Source organism: Carlito syrichta, unplaced genomic scaffold (genome assembly GCF_000164805.1).
Source record: "Carlito syrichta isolate Samal-C Ts95f unplaced genomic scaffold, Tarsius_syrichta-2.0.1 Scaffold314879, whole genome shotgun sequence".
NCBI lineage: Eukaryota > Metazoa > Chordata > Mammalia > Primates > Tarsiidae > Carlito > Carlito syrichta.
In genome coordinates this window covers 47,354-71,585 of record NW_007258975.1, presented here as the reverse complement: position 1 = coordinate 71,585, position 24,232 = coordinate 47,354, and the positions used below count along the sequence as shown (strand labels likewise).

At 36.6% G+C, this 24,232-nt stretch overlaps 1 protein-coding gene across 1 annotated transcript in view; it reads left to right on the top strand.

Annotated features, from left to right (window-relative positions):
• The window catches only part of PRDM5 (PR/SET domain 5), a gene marked incomplete at its 3' end in the record, with an annotated part of 194,276 nt that overhangs the window by 134,426 nt on the left and 35,618 nt on the right, over nucleotides 1–24,232 (top strand). Inside the window, exon 14 of the mRNA XM_021706015.1 lies at nucleotides 20,598–20,683. Within this exon, the coding sequence (XP_021561690.1) occupies nucleotides 20,598–20,683 (86 nt within the window). The remainder of the gene's footprint in view (nucleotides 1–20,597; nucleotides 20,684–24,232) is intronic.

Below are 24,232 nucleotides of genomic sequence, written 5' to 3'. Positions count from 1 at the left end.
AGTGGACCTTGAACATCTATTGTAATACTATAAGAAAAGGATTGACAGTGGTGGGAATCTTTGGGGGGGGGACAGGGAGGGCAAGGGTGGTAGGATTAATGGTATTCAATATCTGTCAGGGGACGGGAGGAGACCCCTTATCAACAAGGGTGCCTGAATGATGCATATTTATATACTTAACCCTTAACTGTACCCCACAATTTTAAAATAAAAAATATGTTTAATAAACAAACAAAAAAATTAGCCAGGCATGGAAGTGCGTGCCTGTAGTTCCAGCTACTTGGAAGGCTGAGGCAGAAGGATCACCGGAGCCTAGCAGGTCAAGGCTACAGTGGCCGAGAGCGGCCGCTGCACTCCAGTCTGGGTGACAGAGTGAGACTCCAACTCAAAAAAAAAAAAAAAAAAGAAAAAAGAAAGTTTTATGCTTTAGAGCTAAATGATGCTTTTTTTTTTTAGATTTTACATATATTTATCTTCTTCTAAGTCATCTTTATAGTGGGTAGTAACATACAGAAAAAATGATGATTAAATTTAGTTTTACCAGATTTATTTTTTCTATTTCCAAGAGATAATTATTAATTAGTAATTGGACCTTTGACTATACTGCTATGTGATGAGATTTCCTTGGAGTTAATAGTATTTTAATCTTTTACCCAGTATGTTGAAGGAGTTAATTTTATTTCATTCTTATAGTATTCTGTTAATTAATTATTTGAGAAATCAATTATCATTTTTATGAGATCAAATAATGCTCAATTTTATGAAGGAGAAATATGACTCCAGTTTATGTTTCTTCCTCTTAATTTGTCACTTGGTATCTTTCAGCATTTCCTATCCAGGATGGTGACAGTGTTGACTTATGTAAAGTTAAAGGCAATTTGCTTCATACATATTAATTTTCTTAAAACAGATATATTTTTAAATCGACTCATGACTAATGGTTATACGGTGATAAATTAGCTATCAGATTACTACCTGTCTTTCAGTTCTGGGAAGAGTTTTAGTATTTATGTCTTTGTTTTTATTTTTTGTTAATAGTGTTTAAGGATATTTTAAGAACTCTTCAGTTCCTTTATGTTAGGACTAGCTTTCTCCTTTACTACCTTAAATAATGCAGCAGTTTATCCTTGCTTTACCTTCTTTCTCCTCTGGAACCCCCTGCCCTCCCCTGTTCTTGTTGTCACCATTCTGTAGTGCTGCGGGGAAGTCTGGCACAACTTTGGTTTTTCCATTAACTTTGACAATGTTATTTTTCATAAACCTTGTGTCCACCTTCTATAGTCCACTCACTCTGTATAAGTGATTAGAATAAGGACATGGTAAATGTGCACCAAGCATCTGCTTTTGAGATTTAAAAATTTAATATTGTAGAAATGTTCCCTTTTCCCCACATCCTCGTAAGCATCTGTTGTTTTTTGTTTTATTAATGATGGCCATTCTTACTGGAGTTAGGTGGTATCTCAATGTGGTTTTGATTTGCATTCTTTGATGAGTAGTGAGGCTGAGCATTTTTTCATGTGTCTATTGGCTGCTCATATGTCTTCTTTTGAGAAGTGTCTATTCATGTTTTTTTGCCTACTTTTTAATGGTGCTGTTTGTTTTTTTCCTTTCAGCATGTCTGAGTTCCTTGTGGATCCTGGATGTCAGACCTTCATCAGATAGGCTGTTGGCAAATATTTTTTTATCATATTGTGGGATGTCTTCCCTCTCTCTTGATAATTTCTTTTGTTTTGCAGAAGCCTTTCAGTTTGATGAGGTCCTACTTGTCTATCTTCTCTCTTATGGCATGGACTTCTGGGGTTTTGTTCAGGAATTGGTTGCCTATTCTGATTTCTGTAAGGGTGTCTCCTGCATTTTTGTAAGATTCTTAAAGTTTGGGATTTCACATTTAGGTCTTTGATTCATTTGGAGTTGATTTTTGTGTATGGTGATAGGTAGGGGTCCTGTTTCATTCTTCTGAACATGGTCAGCCAGTTTTCCCAGCACCATTTACTGCATATGTTCTCTCCCCAGTGGTTTTTGTTGGAGACATATACATGATGGAATATTATGCAGTCATAAAGAAGAACAAAATTATGGACTTCCCGGCAACTTGGGTGGATTTAGAGTCTATAATACTCAATGATTTATCACAGAAACAAAGAACTGAGTACTCTATGTTCTCACTCATAAGCAAATCCTGAACATTTGCCATAATACTATGAGAAAGGGATTGGCAGTAGCCAGAAACTGGCAGGAGTCTGGGGGGGCACATAACATTAATAAGTGTACCTGATCTCAAACCAGGCATTGTGGGGACCAAAGGTAGGCCTAAACTTACCTGTATGATGATCACTTGTATACCTAATCCTGAATCATATCCCACATCTTTAAAATAAAATAAATTAAAAAACAAATATGTAAAAATTAATTAAAAAAAGTAATATTCTTGACTTTTAGAATAGAAAAGAATTTCAGAAAAGATCTAGTTCAAATCTCTTGTTTAAACTAATGCCCAGAAAAATGCAGTTATTTGCCTAAAGTTATACAACTTATATGTGGTTTATCTAGAACTAAACCAAAACTTAAACTTTTTCCAGTATATCACATTGCTGATATTTTCACATTTTATTCTTTAATCCACCCCCTAACCCTTACCATTACCTTTGACCTTACCATAGAATTACATGCATTCCTTTCATAATATTTGATGATATTTTCTTGTTGAGTATCAACCAATTGACTTAGAAACTAAGGGTCTATAGTTTGTTACCTATGGTTCAACTAGGAACTTATCTCTGGATGTGGAGAAGCTTTTCTATTGAAAAGTGACTTTATAATATGTTATTATTTAATACCTGGTTCATATCCAGGGTATTGATCTTGGAGTCAGATTACAGGCTTCAAATTCCATTTTATTTGCCCATGCAATGCTATGAATTTTCCTTTTAACACTGCTTTCATGGCATTCCAGAGATTTGTACAGGATGCGTCTTTGTTTTAATTTGTTTCCAGGTATCTTTTAATTTCTGTCATGATGTCCATGTTGACCCAGAAGTCGTTCAGCAGCATGTTGTTTAAAGTTCATGTCTTTGTGTGTTTGAGGGGGATCTTGTTGGTGAGAATATTTATTTTTATTCTACTGTGATCTGAGAAGATACATGGTATTATTTCGATCTTTTGAAATTTGCTCATTTTTTGTTGGGTGAAGTGTCTGTAAATGACTATTAAGTCCATTTGATCGAGTGTCAGATTGAGGTTCTGAATCACCTTGTTGGTTTTTTGCCTGGGTTATCTATCTAAAGCCGTCAGTGGTGTATCTAGGTCTCCAACTATGATTGTGTGAGAGTCAGTAACCTCTTTTAGTTTGCTTAATAGTTGTCTCATAAAACCTGGTGCTCCTGTGTTAGATGCTTGTATGATTAGGATGGATATTTCTTGCTGTTGGCTTGAGCCTTTTATCATTATGTATTGTCCTTTGTTGATGTCTTAAAGACTGCTTTGTCAGGTAGTAGAATGAAAGATGGTAGGTAGATAGCTGGAAAGGCAAAATCGTCTAAATCATAACATCAGCAGAAGAGTATAACACCAAGATAAAATCAAAATTGCAGAAGACTTGATAAAAAAGAAATGTGGTACATCTACATGATGGAATATTACACAGCCATAAAGAAGAACAGAATCATGAACTTGACAGCAACCTGGATGGACTTAGAGTCTATAATACTGAATGATCTTTCATAGAAGCAAAGAAATGAATATCACATGCTCTCACTCATAAGCAGAACTTAAACAATTATCGTAATACTATAAGAAAAGGTTTGGCAGCGGGAAACTGCTGGGCAGGAGGGCGGGGAAGTGGAATTGGCAGTAGTGGGAATCTGTCTGGGGAAGGGGGGGGACACACCTCATCAACAAGGGTACCTGCATAATGATCATTTGTATACCTAACCTTGAATTGTACCCTACATCTTTAAAATAAAAAAAAGTTAAAAAAAAATCAAAATTGCAGGACATAGAAGACAAAAATACCATAGAAAGGATTAACAAGCCCAAAAGCTGGCTCACTAAAAGGATAAATAAAATTGGTGCTTCCCTGGCCAGATTGACTTAAAAAAAATAGAGAGAAAGCCCAGGTAAACACGATTAGAAAAGCAAGAGGCAAAGTCACAACTGACCCTGAAGAAATTCAAAAGATTATCAGAGAGTACTATGAAAACCTGTATGCCAATAAACTAGAAAGCTTAAAGGAAATGGAGCACTTTCTGACACCACACGACTTCCCAGGGTTGAAACAAAAAGAAATTGAACCTCTAAACAGACCAGTACCAATCCAGGAAATCAACTCAGTCATAAGAAATCTATCTACCTAAAAAAGCCCTGGACCCGTTGGCTTCCCAGCTGAACTCTCCAAGACATACAGGGAGAAGCTGATACCAGTTTTATGGAATATATTTCAGGCTATCGAGAAAGATAGAATGTTTCCTAACTCATTTGATGAAGCCAACATCATACTGATACCCAAAACTGGCAAAGAATCAACACGGAAAGAGAATTACAGGCCAATCTCTTTGATGAACATAGGTATGAAAATCCTAAGCAAGATTCTAGCAAATCTGCTCCACAACACATCTCAAGGGTCACCTACCATGACCAAGTGAGCTTCATTCCTGGGATGCAGGGCTGATTCAACATTCACAAGACCATGAACGTAGTTCAGCACATCAACAGATATAAAACCAAGAATCACATGATTATATCATTAGACACAGAAAAAACGTTCGACAAAATCCAACATACCTTCTTGATAAAAACCCTTGAGCACCTAGGCATAGAAGGAACATTCCTCAAAACAGTAAGAACCATCTATGATAAACCCACAGCCATTATTTTTTTTCAATGGGCAGAAATAGGAAGCATTATCCCTGAGAACGGGAACAAGATAAGGATGCCATCTGTCACCCCTCCTGTTTGACATAGTGTTGGAAGTTGTAGGCAGAGCAGTTAGGCAAGAGAAGGAAATCAAGAGTATCCAAATAGGAAGAGAGGAAGTCAAGTTATTCCTCTTTGTAGGCAATATGATTCTATATCTGGAAAATCCTAGGAAGTCTGTCAAAAGCCTCCTTGTACTGATAATCAAATTTGGCAAAGTCTCTGGGTACAAAATCAGTGTGCAAGAAACAGTTACATTTCTGTACACCAGAAACAAGCAGATAGAGTGCCAAATAAAAAGCATAATTCCATTTACGATAGCCACAAACAAAATGAAACACCTTGGCAACCACCAAACTGGAGAATTGAAAGGTCTTTACAATGAGAACTACAAGATGCTGCTCAAATAAATCAAAGATTCAACAAACAAATGTAAAAACATTTCATGCTCATGAATTGGAGAATCAATATTGTCAAGCTGTCTATTCAGCCCAAAACCATCTCCTGATTCAATGCATTACTCATCAAATCACCAGCACCATTTTTGTCAGACCTGCAAACAACAATACAGAAATTCATATGGAAAAAGAAGAGCACAAATGGCCAAAATAATCCCCAGCAAAGGACCAAAGCAGGAGGTAGCACACTTCCAGACTTCAAACTTTACTACAAGGCTATAGTAACCAAAACAGCTTGGTACTGGTGCAAGGATAGCACATAGATCAATGCAACAGGACAGAGATTCTGGAAGGAAAAACTCAGTCTCTCAAGCAACTCATCTTCAACAAAGCCACCAATAACAACCACTGAGGAAAGGAGAACATATTTAGGAAATAATGCTGGGGAAACTGGCTGACCACTTGCAGAAGAATGAAACTACCTATCACCATATACAAAAATTAACTCTAAATGGATCAACGACCTCAACATAAAGCCTCAAACTGTAAGAATCCTAGAAGAAAACTTAGGAAACACTCTTTTGCACACCTGAGAAGGCAACCAATACTTGACCGAGTCCCCAAAAGCGAATGCCATAAAAGCTAAGACAACTGGGACCTCATCAAACTGAAAAGCTTTTTTAAATTTAATTTTTTTAATTTTAAAGATGTGGGGTACAATTCAAGGTTAGGTATACAAATGTTCATTATGCAGATACCCTTGTTGATGAGGTGTGCCCCTCCCTCCCCTGGCAGTTTCCCTCGACTGTCAATTCCACCCCCCTCCCCTGGCAGCTTCCTACTACTGCTAATCCCTTTTTTTATATTATTATGATAAATGTTCAAGGTCCGCTTATGAGTGAGAACATATGGTACTCTGTTCTTTGTTTCAGTGATAGATCACTGAGTATGATAGACTATAAATCTTTCAAAGTTGCTGCGAAGTCCATATGTTTGTCCTTCTCTATGGCTGCATAATACTCCATTGTGTATATGTACCACATTTTTTTTCCAGTCCAGTTTTGATGGGCAGCATGGTTGGTTCCATGTTTTGCTATTGTGAATAGAGCTGCAACAAAACAGAGAAGCTTTTGTACAGCAAAAGAAACCATCAAGAGATTGGGGAGGAAACCCACAGAGTAGGGAAAAAAATTTGCTAATTTTGTATCCGACAAAGGCATAACATCCAGTTTCTACAAGTAAGTCAAACAAGCTGAAAAGCAGAAAAAGAAGAAACTAAATAACCCTGTTAGAATGTAGGCAAAGGACATGAACAGACACTATTCAAAAGAAGATATAGAAGCAACCAAAAGATACTTGAAAAATGTTCAGCCTCACTAATCCTCAGAGAGATGCAAATCAAAACTACAATAACATATACCACCTAACTCTAGTAAGATGGCCATCATTAATAAATCAACAAACAACAGATGATGGTGCAGGGGTGGAGAAAAAGGAGTGCTTCTACATGGTTGGTGGGAATGCAAGCTAGTTCAACCTATATGGAAAACAGTGTGACAATTACTAAAAGAATGAAAAATTGATCTTCCATACAATGCAGCAATCTCTCTCCAGGGAATAAACCCAGAGGAACATAAATCATTCTACAAAAAATACACCTGCACATGCATATTTATAACTGTTGTATTCACAATAGCAAAAACATGGAACTGACCCTACTACCCGTTGAAAGGAGCCTGGATAAAGAAAATATGGTACATGTACACGATGGAGTATTATGTAGCCATAAAGAAGGACAAAGTCATGGACTTTGCAACAAATTGGATGGAGTCGGAAACTATAATACTAAGTGAACTATCACAGAAACAAGGAACTGAATACTGCATGTTCTCATGCATAATTAAGACTTGAACATTAATCACAGTAGCACAAAGGAGCGATCACCAGTGGCTGGACACTGCCAGGAGGTGTATAACAACACAAAGAGTACCTGGTCCTAAACTAGGGGAAATGAGGACCGGGTGGAAGCACAAGCTTCACCTATTTGCAACCCACTTCTGTAGCTAATACGGATGTGTACTCCTCATCTCTATAATTAAAAACAAACTTATTTTATTTATTTCCTTCCTGTGTGAACTTCAATGAGTTGCTTAGTGTCTTCAAAACTTAGTTTCCTCATCTGACAAACAGGGATAAAAATAGTCCCAATTGCACAGGGGTGTTTTGCAGAACAAATGAAGATATATTTTTAGAACTTTGTGTGGTGCCCAGCACAATGTGAACATGTGATAATGTGGCTGTTGCTGCCCTTGGTGTGTTTTGTTTTGTATTTCTGCCTGTATTTAATCCCAGGTATTCATACTCCCTTAACATACTGTTTGACCCTCTGTTCCCAGTGTCCTTATGCTTATCTTTTCTTAAACGTTAGCAAGAGAATATAGATCATCAGTAGGACTTGGGTGAGGGGCTGCTGTCGAGCGGGACTGGTTTGAGTGAGTGAAAGTGTGTGTGCAGTGTGCTGCTGTCATCGTCATTGAAGAGGAATGTGTAGTGCCGTGGCTGGCGGGCGGTTCTGTCATTTATCATCTGGTTCCTATGCTGGAACGACAGAGATGGCACTCGGTGGGCAGCTGAAATAGTAGAGCACATTCTCCTGTTGGTTTATAGCTTCTCAGGGTCAGTGAGAGCTGAGGTTAATTCAGCAAGGGAGCCCACGGACTGTGACATGAATTCCATCAGTTGTTCATAAATTATGAGAGAAATTCAAGGAACTGCTTTTGGGTTTTTAAAGCTCTGGGCCAGAAGGTTAATTACTTGCCTACAGTTCCAACCAACTTGCCGTGTTAATAGATACCGGCTGTGTTGGCCCTTCTGTTCTAGGCTTGCTTGCACATTGTTATTTGAATGTAGTAATAAATCACTGTCTTAGGAAATATTTAATTTCTTGGATAAATACCTGTGATTAACTTAGAAATAAAGAATCAGTATATTATAATTTGCTTATACCTGGATTTTAGCCACTGTTTCTTTCTTCTTGAATACTTTTTCTAAAGGAATCAATTCATTCTTTTTAGAATACTTGTTCAACATTATAAGAACAATAGCTATAAATGATTGTAATTATAGAGCAAAAGAAAATTATTAATAAAAATGGTGATTAACAAATGATAAGCACAAATGAAAATTTAAACATGTATTTCATTTTTTATGGGAATTTGATGACCTCCATATGTTGAGAAGGAATTTATTTTGTTGTACTTATTTTCTGAGTGGTTCATTACTAACAGGCCAAATCAAATGTTCCCTTTCCTACAGATAATCCAGGAGTCAAGAGAAATATTGCATGTAGAATTGGCGTAGAAATAAATGATTTCCTAAGCATCACATGCCAGAAACATTAGGTTTTCCCCAATAAGTGTTTGCTTAGAGTTTTCTTATTCATAAGCAAAGTCTTGAACTGCATGGATTTAAATTTCTCAGTGTTATTTTGACACTTCAAATAATTTCTGATTGCCAACCGCATCAATGGTTTCTTACACTCATTTTTTTTTTTTTTAATTTTTTCTGTATGTAGCTCCTAAACAGTTGATTTTGGGTTATTGACAAGCATATATAACAACTTAAGAGAGAGACATTCATTTTGGCTTTCAATAGTTCATTATTTTTTCTTTCTTTTTCAAAAATATCAATAGCCCTAATTTCTTTTTACGTAAAAGTGATAGTGCTTATGTCAAGTTTTTTTTTAGGTTGGAATAAGGGGCACAGAGTAGAGAGTTAAGGAGTGACATTTGTAGTAGATTATAGTGCTATTAACAATTGTCAAATGAATTAATAATATAATGACAGAGACTCTAATAAGATGAATGTTTGAAAATATGCCATTGTTCGTATAACTGGTTTTTTTAATTATTATTTCTTCTTTTTTTTGTTGTTTGCTATACTAGAGTCCTCAACAATGGAAGTAGCCTAGCAACAGTTTTCATCAACTGTATTTCAACAACTTCATCTTTTGGTAAATTACTAAATAACATTCATAGATAACTCTTTCTTTTGGTTTAGAAAAACTTAAAGGAGATTTAATTTCCTCTGATTTGTGCTTTCTCCTACCATGGCTACCAACCCCCAACCTCAATAACAACTTTTTCTGTTGTTTTTCTGTAACTACTGTGTTTCCAGGCTGGGAAGGTTTTATATCTTCTCTAGTTTTATGGGAAAGAGAATAATTTTATGGGTTTCTTGCAACTCAAAGTTACATGCTCTTGATTCTTCCTTGCTGGCACTATTTACAGGAAACTCCTGTGTGCACAGGCACCTGAGGTTTAACTGCCTCATCACTCCATGACCACTGTCCACCAACCATGCTCATAAATACTGAGTTAAATAAAACATGGGTAGAAATTTCTAAAAAGGGAAAAATCCTGGGTGAGAGAATTAATGATTTTCTCTCCAAAAGCTGACTACCTAGCAACAAAACCCAAATCAAAACCACTCCTCCCATATCATAAATTGTTTCTTATAGCAGTATGGAACACTCACAGAAGAGTTTTTGTTTCTTGGTCATGACTTTGAAAACTTTGCCAGTGTCTGGATTGTTAAGATCTTTCTGCTCATTGTAGAACGTCCCTTTGCTTCTGCCACATCAGAAAGGCATCTTGCTCCCTTCAAACATATCACATACAGTGGGGGCCATTTATATACCTGGTTAGCTGAAGCCAGAGCATCCTGGGAAGGGAATCTTCTACTTTCTCTTCCTAGCTAATTGTGACTTTAAATTATGTATTAACTCTTGTCTTCTTTTGTTCTGCATCTCATATTCTATTTTTTTTCTCGCATCAGTAAAATTTGGTTTTTGTTTTGTCATCTAACAATCTGGAAACTTGTTGAGATTTCCAGTTCTTGAGAAAAAAGTTGCTTATTATTATTTTTTTTTCCTTCTTCTCAGTGAACCCCGCTTGCTTTGATTTTGCATTTCTTTTAGAAATGAGGGAGAGATTCAGTAACTTTAAGATACTTAAAGGATGCTTTTTTTAAAAAGACTCCATTTGTTTCGAGTCAGGTAGGAAAAGTATTTTTGGAAATAAAGGTCCTCTTACTTGATTTTTACACTTTATTGCCTACTTTCTTAGAATTATAAACTCTTTAAGCTTTTAAAAGTAGAATATTTCTGTAAACATTCAAGGAATAAATGTCAAGTTCAGGTTTTTAGTTGTCTTTCTTTCAAAGATGGTGTCCCTGTGTTTAACTTCTTTAGGTCAAGTAAGATTTCTCAGGATTTGATTAATGAGAGCATTCCAAGAGTAACAAGGTGGGGTTCAGTGAGGTCGGTGGGATTTCATGGCTCTTTTTGCTGCAGGAAAGAAAAGTATTTCAATTCTCAGAAAGGTGCCAAAAATGAACTTGAGCTACTCCTATTTGTCAGTCTAGCATTTCACTTCTCTCTGTGGTATACTTCTAATTTATTAGAAACTCCATAAATGGAAGGGTTTGGAATGGTGGAATTGGAAAAGTGATTGGGTGGTGGTTTCACAATTATATTTTTTTGGTTTGATTTTCATCTTAAATGATGCGGTTTGCTGTTTTGTAACAATTTTCTTAGTCTACAAAAGCAAAATAAGTCAGTCCCCTGATATTTGTGGAAAACAAATGTAAAGTTCTTCTAAAGAATTCCCATATAATACATATGTTTTAAAGTTCAATCATGTGGAACCATCTCAGAGTATTTTGCATGAAACGTACACTTTGGAGGTTTGCTTTTTCATTTGAAAGTGTTGCCATCTCCAAAACTGATTTTTGTTAGAAAACTCAAAGTAAAAAGTAAAACTATGGTTCCAAAATCTTTAGACATTATTTTATTTATTATTTAAACAGTATTTAATTGGATTCATTGAAAGTAGATGTTTGACTTCCTTTTTAAATTACAATTTGTCTGTGTATGTATATTTTCAAAGAATTATGAGAGTTCCCCGAAATCTACATTTTTTTTTGAAATATACTGAATGACAAGTTGGAATTACTAAAATGCTTTTTGAAACTTGTCTATTTTTACAGTAATCAAAATCTCTTAATACTTATACATACACATTATATATTAAGCTTTGCTCCTTCTTAATAAAATCTTTTTTATAGGGCATATTGACTACTCATTTTTTAAAAAATTGTGGTAAAATATACATAATGCAGTTTATTATCTGAACCATTTTGTGCACTTTTTAATCTTCAAAGTTGGTCATGGTCGTTGTTACTAGGTCTATTAATTCAATGTGTTTCGTAACATGAACAAAAATTTGTGAGCCTTTTGCTGGAGTGATCAAGCTCACATCTTAAATCCAGGGTCTTATTTAAGAATGTCAAGATTAAAGTGACTTACAAGGTTTTTCTTTATTAATTTCGTGTTATGTAAATACAGTTTTTTTGAAAAAGGATTTGTGCCAAGATGTTTGATATTGAGGTGATTACGTCCAATAGTTGATATTCAATGATTTATCAGCTTTAGGATCCTTTTATCATTAAGACTCATGGTCACCTAAACGCCCTTCACAAATTTTCTAAAGATACTCTTTTAATATTAATGTGTTCTTTGGTGAGGACTAGACTTCTTCTGATGTCTTTAATTAAAGTTATATTGCATAAAACAATGCTAACTTCGATAAATTTGAATTCTAAAGGCATACATTGAACTAGCATCTGATTGTTTTCTATTGTTTTTAGACATACTGGCAGTGGGTGGTTGTCGTCATAATGCATTTTCTTTGTCGAAGACTCAAGGTAGCTTTTGGGGGCCAAGCTGGACTCGGTTAAAATGCTCCATGTGGCATCCAGATGTTTCTTTTTCTTACCACTAGCTGCCTTTGGAAAGCTATATCCAGTTTTCTGGAACTGTTTTCTGAATATTCCACATACACATTTCATATACTTTTAAGTGACTTACATCTCAGGTGTGCCAACAGTGAGAAGTCTAGTAAACTAAAATACTTCCAATTTAAAATGAGGAACTACAATCAGCATGCTTGAATAACATTAAGTTGGCCTCAAGGAACTGCATTCATTCAATTATTTTGGCTTTCCAAATGACTTTAAGTTAGTTACTCACCTTCCCACTTCCTCACCTTCACCTGCCCACTTCCGCTGCCTGGATGTCTTTCTTAAACCTATTTCCATGTTTCGTATAATTTATCAGTATCTGAAATTAGTTTATGTGCTTTCTTTAATTTTTTCTTATCTTTCTCATTACACTAGTACAATCAAAAGGACAGTGATTTTTTTTTTTTTTTTTTTTTTTTGAGTTGGAGTCTCACTCTGTTGCCCAGACTGGAGTGCAGCGGCCGCTCCCGGCCACCGCAGCCTCGACCTGCTGGGCTCCGGCGATCCTTCCGCCTCAGCCTTCCAAGTAGCCGGAATTACAGGCACGCGCTACCACGCCCGGCTATTTTTTTTTATTTATTGTAGAGATGAGGTCTCACTGCCCAGGTGGGTCTCGATCCCGCGGGCTCAGGCAATCCACTCACCTCAGCCTCCTAAAGGCGCAGGATTACAGGCTGAGCCACCAAGCCCGGCTAGGACAGTGATTTTTGTGAAACTATTTGTAACTGCATCCCCAAAGCCCAGGACAGTAACTAGAAGATGGTATGTGCTCAAACAAATTCTATCTATTAAACAAATAAATTAGCTTCGTGGAGTATCCACTTTGGACTGCCTTTTAAAAATAAAATCAGTAATGTAGTTGCCGTCATATTTCTGTTTATTCCTTGATGTGTTCGCAGAAAACAGTGAATTTTAATGTTACTCAGCATCAGAACCTAATTTGTCTATTTTCTTTTAGTTAAATGAAAAATATTTTGCTGTTATGTGTACTTCAGTATTATTAATATGCTGTTTGCTCATTCAATTTGACTATTGGTAGCCATAACATTCACTAATCTTACAGTGTAGTATGTCATATTTGCCAGTATTGTATTTTCCTTCTAAATGCTGAAAGTTATTACTTATACATAGTTCTCAAGGCACAGCTTAATATTATATCAGTGTTTGCATTACTTGGGAACTGCTTTAAGACATAACACACATTTCTAACCTGCTGCCTACTTTTTCCTGAGGAGCACTGATAACTAAAAAAATGCCTGAACCTACCAGCCAGAAAGATCTGGTTAATGTTATGGGTATTGTGACTGGCAGAGTTTTTGTCATTAATTTTAGAAAGTCAAACTCAACTTACACAAAATAGTAGCTATATTATTAATTTATATGGTAGCATAGGGTCAAGAGTGGGTTCAGATTCTGATTCCACTGTATAATAGCTGTGGGATCAAGCAAATTATCTATCCTTTCTGTGTCTTACTTTTCTCATTTGTAAAATAGAGATATGAATATTTAGATTATTGTATTGTTGCAAGAATTAAAATTGCTAATATGACTGGATAAAAAATTGTGGTTCATATACATGATGGAATATTATACAGCCACAAAGAAGGGCAAAATTATGAACTTGTAGCAACTTGGATGGACTTAGAGTCTATAATATTCAGTGATCTATCACAAAAACAAAGGACTGAGTGTCACATGTTCTCACTCATAAGTGGACCTTGAACAATTATCTTGACACTATAAGATAGGGATTGGCTGTAGTGGGACACTGCCAGGGGAGGGGGGCAAGCACATCTATAAGGGTACCTGATCTCAAGCCAGGTGAAGTGAGGACCAAAGTAAGGCCCAAACTTCACCTGTATAATGACCAATTGTATACCTAACCCTGAATTGTACCCTGCATCTTTAAAATAATTTTTTTTTTAGATTGCTAATATGTGTTAAGCATTCTGAACTGTAGAGCAGAGCCTAATAGTAGACTCTATATGTTTCAGCTGCTATTCCATTTACATGCTACAATTTTTTGCTAATTTTCAGATTAACTGATTTACATGTTAGTCAGAATTTGAATATTGTGATTAACCTAAGTAAAATAAAGATAATATCTAAATCTACCAGAGGTATTAAAAATAGTAGTTATTTGGACTTGGATCATATTGTACATCAGAGACTGTATACTAACTGTTCAAGTAGGAAAGAAAGAGCTGTATTTTTAGAGTTGACTCAAAGTGAAGGTAGTTTTCTGTTCTCAGCAGGATAATTTTATGTGTAGAAACACTTCCTAGAAACACTTCTCAACGTAATTTGAAATAGTGAAGGAATGTATTATACGCATAATGTAAAGAAAACTTAAAATAATATCTTATCTTTAATATAGAAATTAGGAAAGTGACTTTGATAGTTGCTAACATGTTGACTATGCAAGTAACCTTCAGTTGCAGATTGTGTGGGACAGGAGATAGCTCTGTCTTTGAAGTCCAATAGAAGCAGGATTGCCCTAAACATGCTCCAACCAAGAGGGTAGCAGTTTATAATGTAGAGTCTAGGCTGATTTACAAGCTACACACTCTTGTTTTCAAATAAATTGTTTATCCAAGCCATTCACATGGTGATGCACTTTAAAACTGGAGTTATATTCTGGGATAGGAGAATGATTTAGTGGAGTTGAACTTACCCAAATTTCCCAAATGTGTCAACTCAGTGTCTACTGCATTTGGAGTTGGGTTGGAGTGGGGTGGGTGAAATTACCAATCATCTAGAGGTACCAGTTTGTATTAGGCCCCGTGGGCAGGAGATAGACAGACAGTGATAATAATTGCCACCATTATGAACAGAGCTACTGTGTTAGTGTTTTAGGGCTTTTGTAACAAGAGACCACAAACTGAGTGGCTTAAACAATAAAAATTTGTTGTTTCACAATTCTGATTGCTAGAAGCCTGAAATCAAAGTTTCAGCAGGACCATGCTCCTTCTGGTTTTCCTAGGGAAGTCTCTGTTCCAGGCCTCTCTTCTGGCTTCTTGTTGTTCCATGGCTTGTGGCAGCATAACTCTAGTCTTCACACAGCATTTTCCCTCTGTGTCTGTGTTCACAAGGCCATCTTTCTTTAAGGAAACGAGTCATATTTTATTAGAGGCCTGTACTACTCCAATGACATTTGTAATGATTCAGTTTCCAAATAGGCAACATTTAAGGTACTGGGGGTAAGGACTTGATCATATGCATTTTTGAGGGGAGAGCATAGTTCAGTTCCTAACAGATGACCGTATGTTTTTATTGTCCTAATGGAGACAACTGTGAAAGTGAAAGAAAGTAATATTGTACTAGTCAGAGTTCTCCAGAGAAACAGAACCGATAGGATGTAAATATATGAGGGGGAACCCTAAAAAACCCGGAATTTATTTATAAAAAATTATGTACTTATTCTTACATGTTTAAATTTCAGTTGCCGTCAAAGTACTCTCCTTTTGATGCAATACACCTACCAAGATTCTTTTTCCACTGCTCAAAACAACTTTTTAACTTGTCAATTTTGATGCCTTTTAGTGCTTCTGCCATTTTTTGTTTCATCTCTTCCACATCAGCAAAACATTTTCCTTTGAGGACTTTTTTCATCTGGGGAAACAAAAAAAGTCACTCGAGGTGAGATCGGGCGAATAAGGAGGGTGGGGTATGGGGGTCATCTCATTTTAGGTCAAAAACTGCTGAACGTGCAGCATGATGTGGGCAGGTTGTTCCTGTAAATCACCCATCATGAAATGAGCCAAAGTGTTGAATGAACCCCCTCCCCCCAAAATCACTGAAAACTGAACCCAGCCTCACAGTGATGCCAGCTGATACACTGATGCCAGTGGGATCCTAGAGTACTTACCTCATGGTGGAAGCCTATGCTACAAGAGGCCTGCCCTCCAAAGTATAATTCCAGTTTTTTGGGGGCCCCCCTTTGTATGTAAGTATATTTTAGGAGGTTTATTATAAGAATTGGCTCACACAACTACGGAAGCTGAGAAGTGCTACAATATGCTCTCTGCAAGAGACCCAGGAAAGCCAGAGGTGTAATTCAGTCAGAGTTTGAAGTACTGATTACCAGGGAAGGAAATGATGTAACTCTTAGTCCAAAACCAAAGGCCTGAGAATGAGGGGAAGGGGGTTCACTGGTCTAAGTACTGGAGTCTGAAGGCCAGAGCACAGAGAATTTCCATGTCCAAGGGCAGGAGAAGATGAATGTCATCTCAGATCAAAGAGGGCTACAGAGAGAGTGTGAAAGAAACAGAAAATTCATTGTTCCCCTATCTTTTTGTTCTATATGGGCTCTCAATGGACTGGATGATACCCACCTATGCTGATGAGGGAGGATCTTCTTTACTCAGTGTACTGATTCAAATGCTAATCTCTTTTGGAAACACCCCCATAGACCCAAAAATGATATTTCACCACCCATCAGGTGTCCTTTGATTGAGTCAAGTTGACACATAAAATTAACCAGTTATTAATAATTGTTCTGGGATAACAGGCATAAATGGAGACCACCTTAAACAAATCTGGATATATGATCACCGTACCTATACAGTAGGTATAATTTATCACACTTCTCAAAGGTTCAGTGACGTTTAATGACTTTCCCATAGTTACAACTAGAAGGAGAATGAGCAGTATACCAACCTAGAACAATCAGATTCCAAAAAAGAAGAGCAAACTCTGCTTTTAAAAGAAGTTAGCCTTTTCATTTTTATCTTTAGGCAAAATTTCTATTTTATGACATAAGTAACATAGAGAATAAACTTGTTATATGCCCTTCTTTAAAACTTCTTGGTATTTTTAACTATATCTCTTACCTGACTTAATCAGTTTTGGTTCTTATGAAAGAAAATGGTAACTTGGTATATTATAGTAGGCTTAATTAACATATGATTGTTTGCCTAGTGACTACAAGTCTTTGATTTTTATTTGCTGGCTATTCCATTGGTATTTAGAAAGTAAAACAACACATTAAGCTATGTGCTACAAAGAGAATAACTGTGTTTATTAAATCATCTTAGGCTTACTAGGAAACCTGAAATAATTTTAAGTATAAACCACCTTACTGTTTTTAACATGAATTATTCAAAATCTGTGTTTGATTTGTTGATTGGTTTGTCAGTAGAAAAGAAGGATACGTTTTAGCACTCTATTTTACTTTAGCTGTCACTAAAGTAAACATTGAAAATGTAAAAACTTTTTTGTAATATTTTACAAAGAATGAAATTAAAAAGTGGAATTCTGGCTGGGCTCGGTGGCACAGCCTGTAATCCCAGCACTTTGGGAGGCCAAGGTGAGTGGATTGCCTGAGCCCGCAGGTTCAAGACCCGCCTGGGCAAGTTGGCGAGACCTCATCTCTACAATAAATCAAAAAAATTAGCTGGGCGTGGCAGCACGCGCCTGTAGTTCCAGCTACTTGGAAGGCTGAGGTGGAAGGATCACAGGAACCCAGCAGGTCGAGGCTGCAGTGGCTGGGAGTGGTCACTGCACTCCAGTCTTAGCGACAAAGTGAGACTCCAACTCAAAAAAAAAAAAAAAAAAAAGTGGAATTCTGTGATGCAATAGTTACCTCCATTAGCATTGCATTTTGCTATGTTTTCTTGCAGGCCTTTTTCTATGTGAGTGCATGGTTAAGGGTTTAAGTGCTTAAGGAACTTATTTAACTGCTGTTCTCCTATTACTACTGCTGATACTGTCCCTACTGTTACTATTATTGCTAGTACAGCTGTTCTCCTATTACTACTGCTGATACCATCCCTACTGTTATTATTATTACTAGTACGGCTGTTCTATTACTACTGCTGATACTGTCCCTACTGTTATTATTATTACTAGTACTGCTGTTCTCCTATTGCTACTGCTGATACTGTACCTACTGTTACTATTCTTTTTTGTCATCATCCTCAAGGAGAAGAATTCTAGGAATATCAAAGACATGAAATCATTATGACTTAGAGACTGGATGAAGGGAAAAGAGAGTTGAAACGGAGTGTCTTAGATGGCTACCAAGTTTCTTATTTGGTTTGAGTTGTTTGTGAGATATCCAGATGAGGAAACCTGGTGGCCATATGGTACCTGGAGACTGGGCTCAACTGAAATCTGAAATTAAGATAAGCACATTTAATCAATTTTGGGTTAAAACAAGATTATATGTTCCTAGCTGTTACTAAACCTCTGTTCTACTGACAAGGAAAAGGCATACCTTTCTAGAGTCATGACTATCAAAAGATCAGTCATTCTATGGTTGATTTTGTCTCACGGAAGTTGGCAAGTCTAGATAGTCCATTCAAGGGACTGTTCCTGTTTGTACTGCCATGTTGTTTTTAGTTCATTCTCTTTGGGGAGATTGTCATTCTTCTACAGTGCCCAGCCCAAGGGGAGAGTCCTGTGTGCCTTTTCTCACTGAGAAGAGGCTGGAAGGTGGTGTTCTAATGGGGCACCTCTTGGCCTCCACGTGATGTTACTGCTGGAAACAGAGTTCTGGAGAACCTGCTAGGTCCCACTACCACTGAGACTGCCTTGATATGCAGGAATGTGGCTATTTACTTTATAGATCAGCATCAGGGAGAAGCTTTGATGAAAAGTGATCACTAGATCAAACAGCAAGGGGCATTGTTGACACGAAAAGGGAGTTCACTGGGATAAAGCACATGATATCCTGGATTGTGCTAGGGTCAGAATCAAATGAAGTGTGAGAGCAGAGGATGAACATACAAACTACTAGTCAAAAAGCCTGGCTGTGATGGAAGAAAAGACAGAAGTTTTACATTTGCTGAAGGCAAATATGTTATTGTATTGTTTTTTAAATGCAGCCAAGGTCTAGCATCCTGCTATCTAAGTGCATTGTTAAATTTTTTTTAAAAAGTTAATTAATGATTTTGAGCTACTATCCTTCCTAAATAATTTGTCTTTGACAAGAAGGCATTTTCAGATTTCCCTGGGAGATTAAATTTTGTCATATTTTTGTCATTTCACTATGTGGTGTGTATGTGTGTGCTTCTTTGTCTTTAAAAAACAAACTTGGTTGTTTTCTAAAGTATAACCTCTAGGTGGGAGGTAGTGAATTATATCAGAAAGTATGGATCAATTATTTATTTATTTAACTTTTAAATTTTTTATTTTAAAGATGTGGGGTACAATTCAGGGTTAGGTATACAAATGGTCATTATGCAGATACCCTTGTTGATGAGGTGTACTTCCCCCCCCCCCCCGCAGTTTCCCTCAACTGCCAATCCCATCCTCGCCTCCCCTGACAGCTTCCCACTACTGCCAATTCCTTTCTTATAGTATTATGATAATTGTTCAAGGTCCACTTATGAGTGAGAGCATATAGTACTCTGTTCTTTGTTTCTGTGATAGATCACTGAATATGATCGACTCTAAATCCATTCAAGTTGCTGCAAAGTCCATAGGTTTGTCCTTCCTTATGGCTGCATAATATCCATTGTGTATATGTACCACATTTTTTTTAATACAGTCTAGCTTTGATGGGCAGCATGGTTGGTTCCATGTTTTTGCTATTGTAAATAGAGCTGCAGCAAACGTGTGTGCAGGTATCATTTTGGTAGAATGACTTGAGTTTCTCCAGGTACATTCCCAATACGGAGATTGCTGGGTCATATGGAAGGTCAAATTCTAGTTCTTTCAGAAATCGCACTAGTTTGTACTCCCACTAGTAGTGTAGAAGTGTTCCTTTCTCTCCGCATCTTCACCAGCATCTGTTGTTGTTTGTTTTATGAATGATGGCCATTCTTACTGGGGTTAGGTGGTATCTCAGTGTGGTTTGGATTTGCATTTCTCTGATGATAAGTGAGACTTAGCACTTTTTCATGTGTCTGTTGGCTGCCTGTATGTCTTCTTTTGAGAAGTGTCTCTTGTATTTTGCCCACTGTTTAATGCAGCTGTTTGTTTCTGTTATTATTTATTTTAACTATGAATGATTCTGTTTAACATATACCGATTTTATAAAATTCTTTTGAAACTCATAACCCTAATTGAGACAGATTCATTTATATGAAACACAAAACAAAACGGTGTCAGTAGATCCGTTAAATAAAGACCCCTGTAATGAGTAGTCTAGTGACAGAACAAGTTGATTAATATAAAATATTTCAAACAAATTTTTACAGTTGCATTTACTGCAGGCTCAACTATTGAAAGGGATATGTGGCAATTTTTAGTCGTGAAAGTGTTCTGGGCTCAGTGCTCTCTCCACAGAGGGTAATGTCACAGTTCACTTCTGTCCTGCACAGTCTGTAGTTGGGTCTCCCCAGCTGTTCTTGGAGCCTGTCACTGAAGCAGCATGGGGTATGTGGTGTGTGTGCAGCAGGGCATGCGTGAGTGAGGGATGACAGCACAGGGCTTGCTCAGCTCCTTTCATGTTTTTGACACAGAGGCTTCCTTTATTTGTAGGTGAGCGTCCCTACCAATGCCCTTACTGTGGAAAAGGATTCAGTAAGAATGACGGGCTGAAGATGCACATTCGTACTCATACCAGGGTAAGATTACATTGTCTCGCTGATACTGACCACAAAATTTGTACTGACTTTAAAAGAAATATATTTAGCTTTACATGAGACAATAAAGATGATGCATCTGAAATTATGTATTTGTATTTATGATGGACATTTGAGGGTAATTTTTTAAAAAGGCAAAACAGTGACAAAAAAAGGAAAAACAAAAATCCAAACCCCAGAAGGGTTCTCGTTCTTTGAATTGTGAATCAACTTTCAGGAGTTATAAGTAACTCACTGCCGGATAAATAAATTTCTTTGAATTGTGAATCAACTTTCAGGAGTTATAAGTAACTAACTGCCAGATAAATAAATTTTAATTTAACCTTAGGTATAAAATAAACGCTTTAGAGAAAACCCATAATAACAATATCCTTCCCAGTAAATATTCCAGTCTTCCACTATAATACAAAAATAAAGGTTTTATCCTGCAGAATCTTTGCCAGTGATAGGAACATTTTTAAATAGAGGCAAGTCTGTCAGCAATTGGTCAATAAGTAATACTTATGAGCAGATATATTTGCAAGAAAGACATTGCAAATAGCCGGGCTCAGTGGCTCAGCCTGTAATCCCGTGTTTTGGGAAGCCGAGGTGAGTGGATTGCCTGAGCCCGTGGGTTCGAGACCCTCCTGGGCAACTTGGCGAGACCTCATCTCTACAATAAATCAAAAAATCACCCGGGTGTGGTAGCGCGCACCTGTAATTCCGGCTACTTGGAAGGCTGAGGCGGAAGGATTGCTGGAGCCCAGCGGGTCGAGGCTGCAGTGGCCGGGAGCGGCCACTGCACTCCAGTCAGAGTGAGACTCCAACTCAAAAAAAAAAAAAAGACGTTGCAAATGATTTAAAATATGGGAGAGGTGGAAAGTACGGAAGTGAAGCTCAGTGCTCCACGGGGCATGCCCGGTGCTGTGTCTCATTCTTTTTCTGAGGGTGCCCTTTGTCCCTCTGCTGTCAACACCTCTCACTGAACTATTGTCATTCTGTTATATATGGCCTCTGCGGACTCAAGCATCTGGTTCACATGCTTTCACAAATGCTGGCAGCTCACCCACTGGCCTGATCCATTTCTTAGCTCACTATTCAGTTTAGGGCACAATTAGACACTTTACAGGAACTTCCCACATAGAAACATTGTATTATTTTAAATAGCTGTTCATGATTTTGCTTTATACATCTTTTCACTACATTATCTTTCACACAGTTCCTTTTCAGATTCATCTTTTAAAAGTGTTTATAGTCTGTATATAAATGATACATATTTTTTCAGTTTTTGGAGACATGCCTAATTCCTGTTAGAGCAATTCTAATTTAGTCCTCTTCTGGATTTTACTTTTTACCTTAGGTATAAAATAAACGCTTTAGAGAAAACCCATAATAACAATATTCTTCCCAGTATAATATTCCAGTCTTCCACTTAAGTTCTGAAGCACATAAAAGATACTGTCTGAAGTCCTGGTAAGAAAATTCTACTCTTGTCCATGTGGAGAAGAAAGGAAGCTTTTCTACTCATTAAAGCAAATTCATAGCAGGTTTCTTATTCTGGTTTATAGTATCATATTCATATCCAGATGCATATGAATGCTCGGGATTGGAGGACTTCCTAAATATAAAAGTATGTCATAAACCATCAAAGATTGGACAAATATTACTGTTTATATTAGTATGACTTAAATGTACACTATTTAAAATATTTATTTCACAAGGAGTATTATTAAAGAGGTTTACGTTAGTTTTAGATTAGTTTAGGAGGTTATTTTACATGACAGCACTAGTCACAAAGGTTTTGATAATGTACGTATTTAAAAGAAATCAAACTGCAGGCAAAGGAGGCCTGGTTTCTTCTAGTAAAAAATAGTGATGTTAACTAACATGTACATATTGTATTGTTTCATCAAATTGCTAAAGACAGACATGACTATATCACAGAAGAGTTTTAAATCACTGCAGGAAAAAATACCTTTTGGGTTTCTCAAGAAAGTGTGATGTTTTCAGTTCAGTTAATATTTTTTACTTTGTTTTAATGTAAAGTTATTAATGAGAATAATACAAATAGTGAAGATAAAAATGAACCCAAAGACCACTAATTACACGATAAATTATTCACATTTCACATTTATTAATCCATTTAAGCTTCCCAACCACTCTCTGAGGTAGCCGTTATTATAATGTCTTTTTGAAAAATAAGAAACGGGAGCACAGGCAAATAAGTGACAGAGTTGAAATTTGAACCTAGGCAGACTGGCTACAGAGACCATCTTCATGTTTTTGCCTTTTATCCAATGAAATATTTTCTCATTCCTGACTCATATATACTTATATTGTATATTTCCAAGCTAAACAAATTACAGTAATGACCCCCAACTTAAAAGTTTTGTATTCTTTTGAATTTTCGAACCTTTACTCAAGGATCTCGACACTGTCTCCAGCGTGTTCAGCTGTAGACCGAGCCTTGTCAGAAGTTTTCTAGCATTAACTGCACAAAAACAACTTACTCCAGCCTTTGACTAAGGGAACTCCAAAGAGTGTACAGATAGAAGCCCAGGGTTTTAGGCAGGATCCCACACAATTAGTAGAGAGCACTGTCAAAGGAACAGGATTCATAAATACAGAACTTTCAGGTTTTACTTCAAACCCTTTTTAAATTTTCTCTTTTCATGCTTTTCTCACATTTTACTCAGACAGCTTTAGTTTTGAAATCCTGTTTCCTAAGCATTGAATAATTACAAATATTCCTTGCATATTAGTCTGACTTTTTAAAAGCCTATTAAGGGTATCAACTAGTACAACCAGATTATCATCAAAATTCAAAAGAAAAAAAAATTAAGTGTTCTGGAGGAGCAACCTCTGCAAAGTCATATTTTTCTAGTATTAGTTACATTTTGTGAGACTCAATTTAAAAAAATGCCATTACATTCAAACCATAACACATTTCATTTTCAATTTTATATTCACATTATATGAAGTATTAAGATAGCTCTAATCCCCAGCCATTTTTTTTGTCCTATTTTTAAAAGATTTTAAATAGGACAAAACAACAACAGCAATAACAAAAACTGTAAAATTCAGTTAAGTCACACATTTAGAAAATTTTGGTGAGATTACAGAAAATGGGCATGCCTGCGCCCCTCCAAATTCACGTTCTGTGGAAACTACATAAACACCTTTGAGAAAAGACACCATGCCATGCCTCTCTGGGTATTGTCCTTATGGTATAGTAAGAGCCCCAAGTGAGGAGTATAATTTTTCCAAAATTCAAATTTTGCTAAAAGGCCAGTCATTGGCCTTTCATGGATAGTTCAGGGCTTGAGGCAAATGCTAGTGGTTTATCCATTTCATTCAATATAGTCTCTTTATTTTGGGGTTTTAGCTTGTTGGTTGTGTTGTGCCTACATGTGTTTTTCTTTGTATTTTTCCAGTTTAGATCTGTACTCTGTTACCTTAAATCTCAGAAAATTCTTGGTTATTTTTTTTTTCCAGGTATTTCTTTGGGTCCTTTCTGTCTTCTTCTTATGGGACACTGCTTAAATGTGTTAG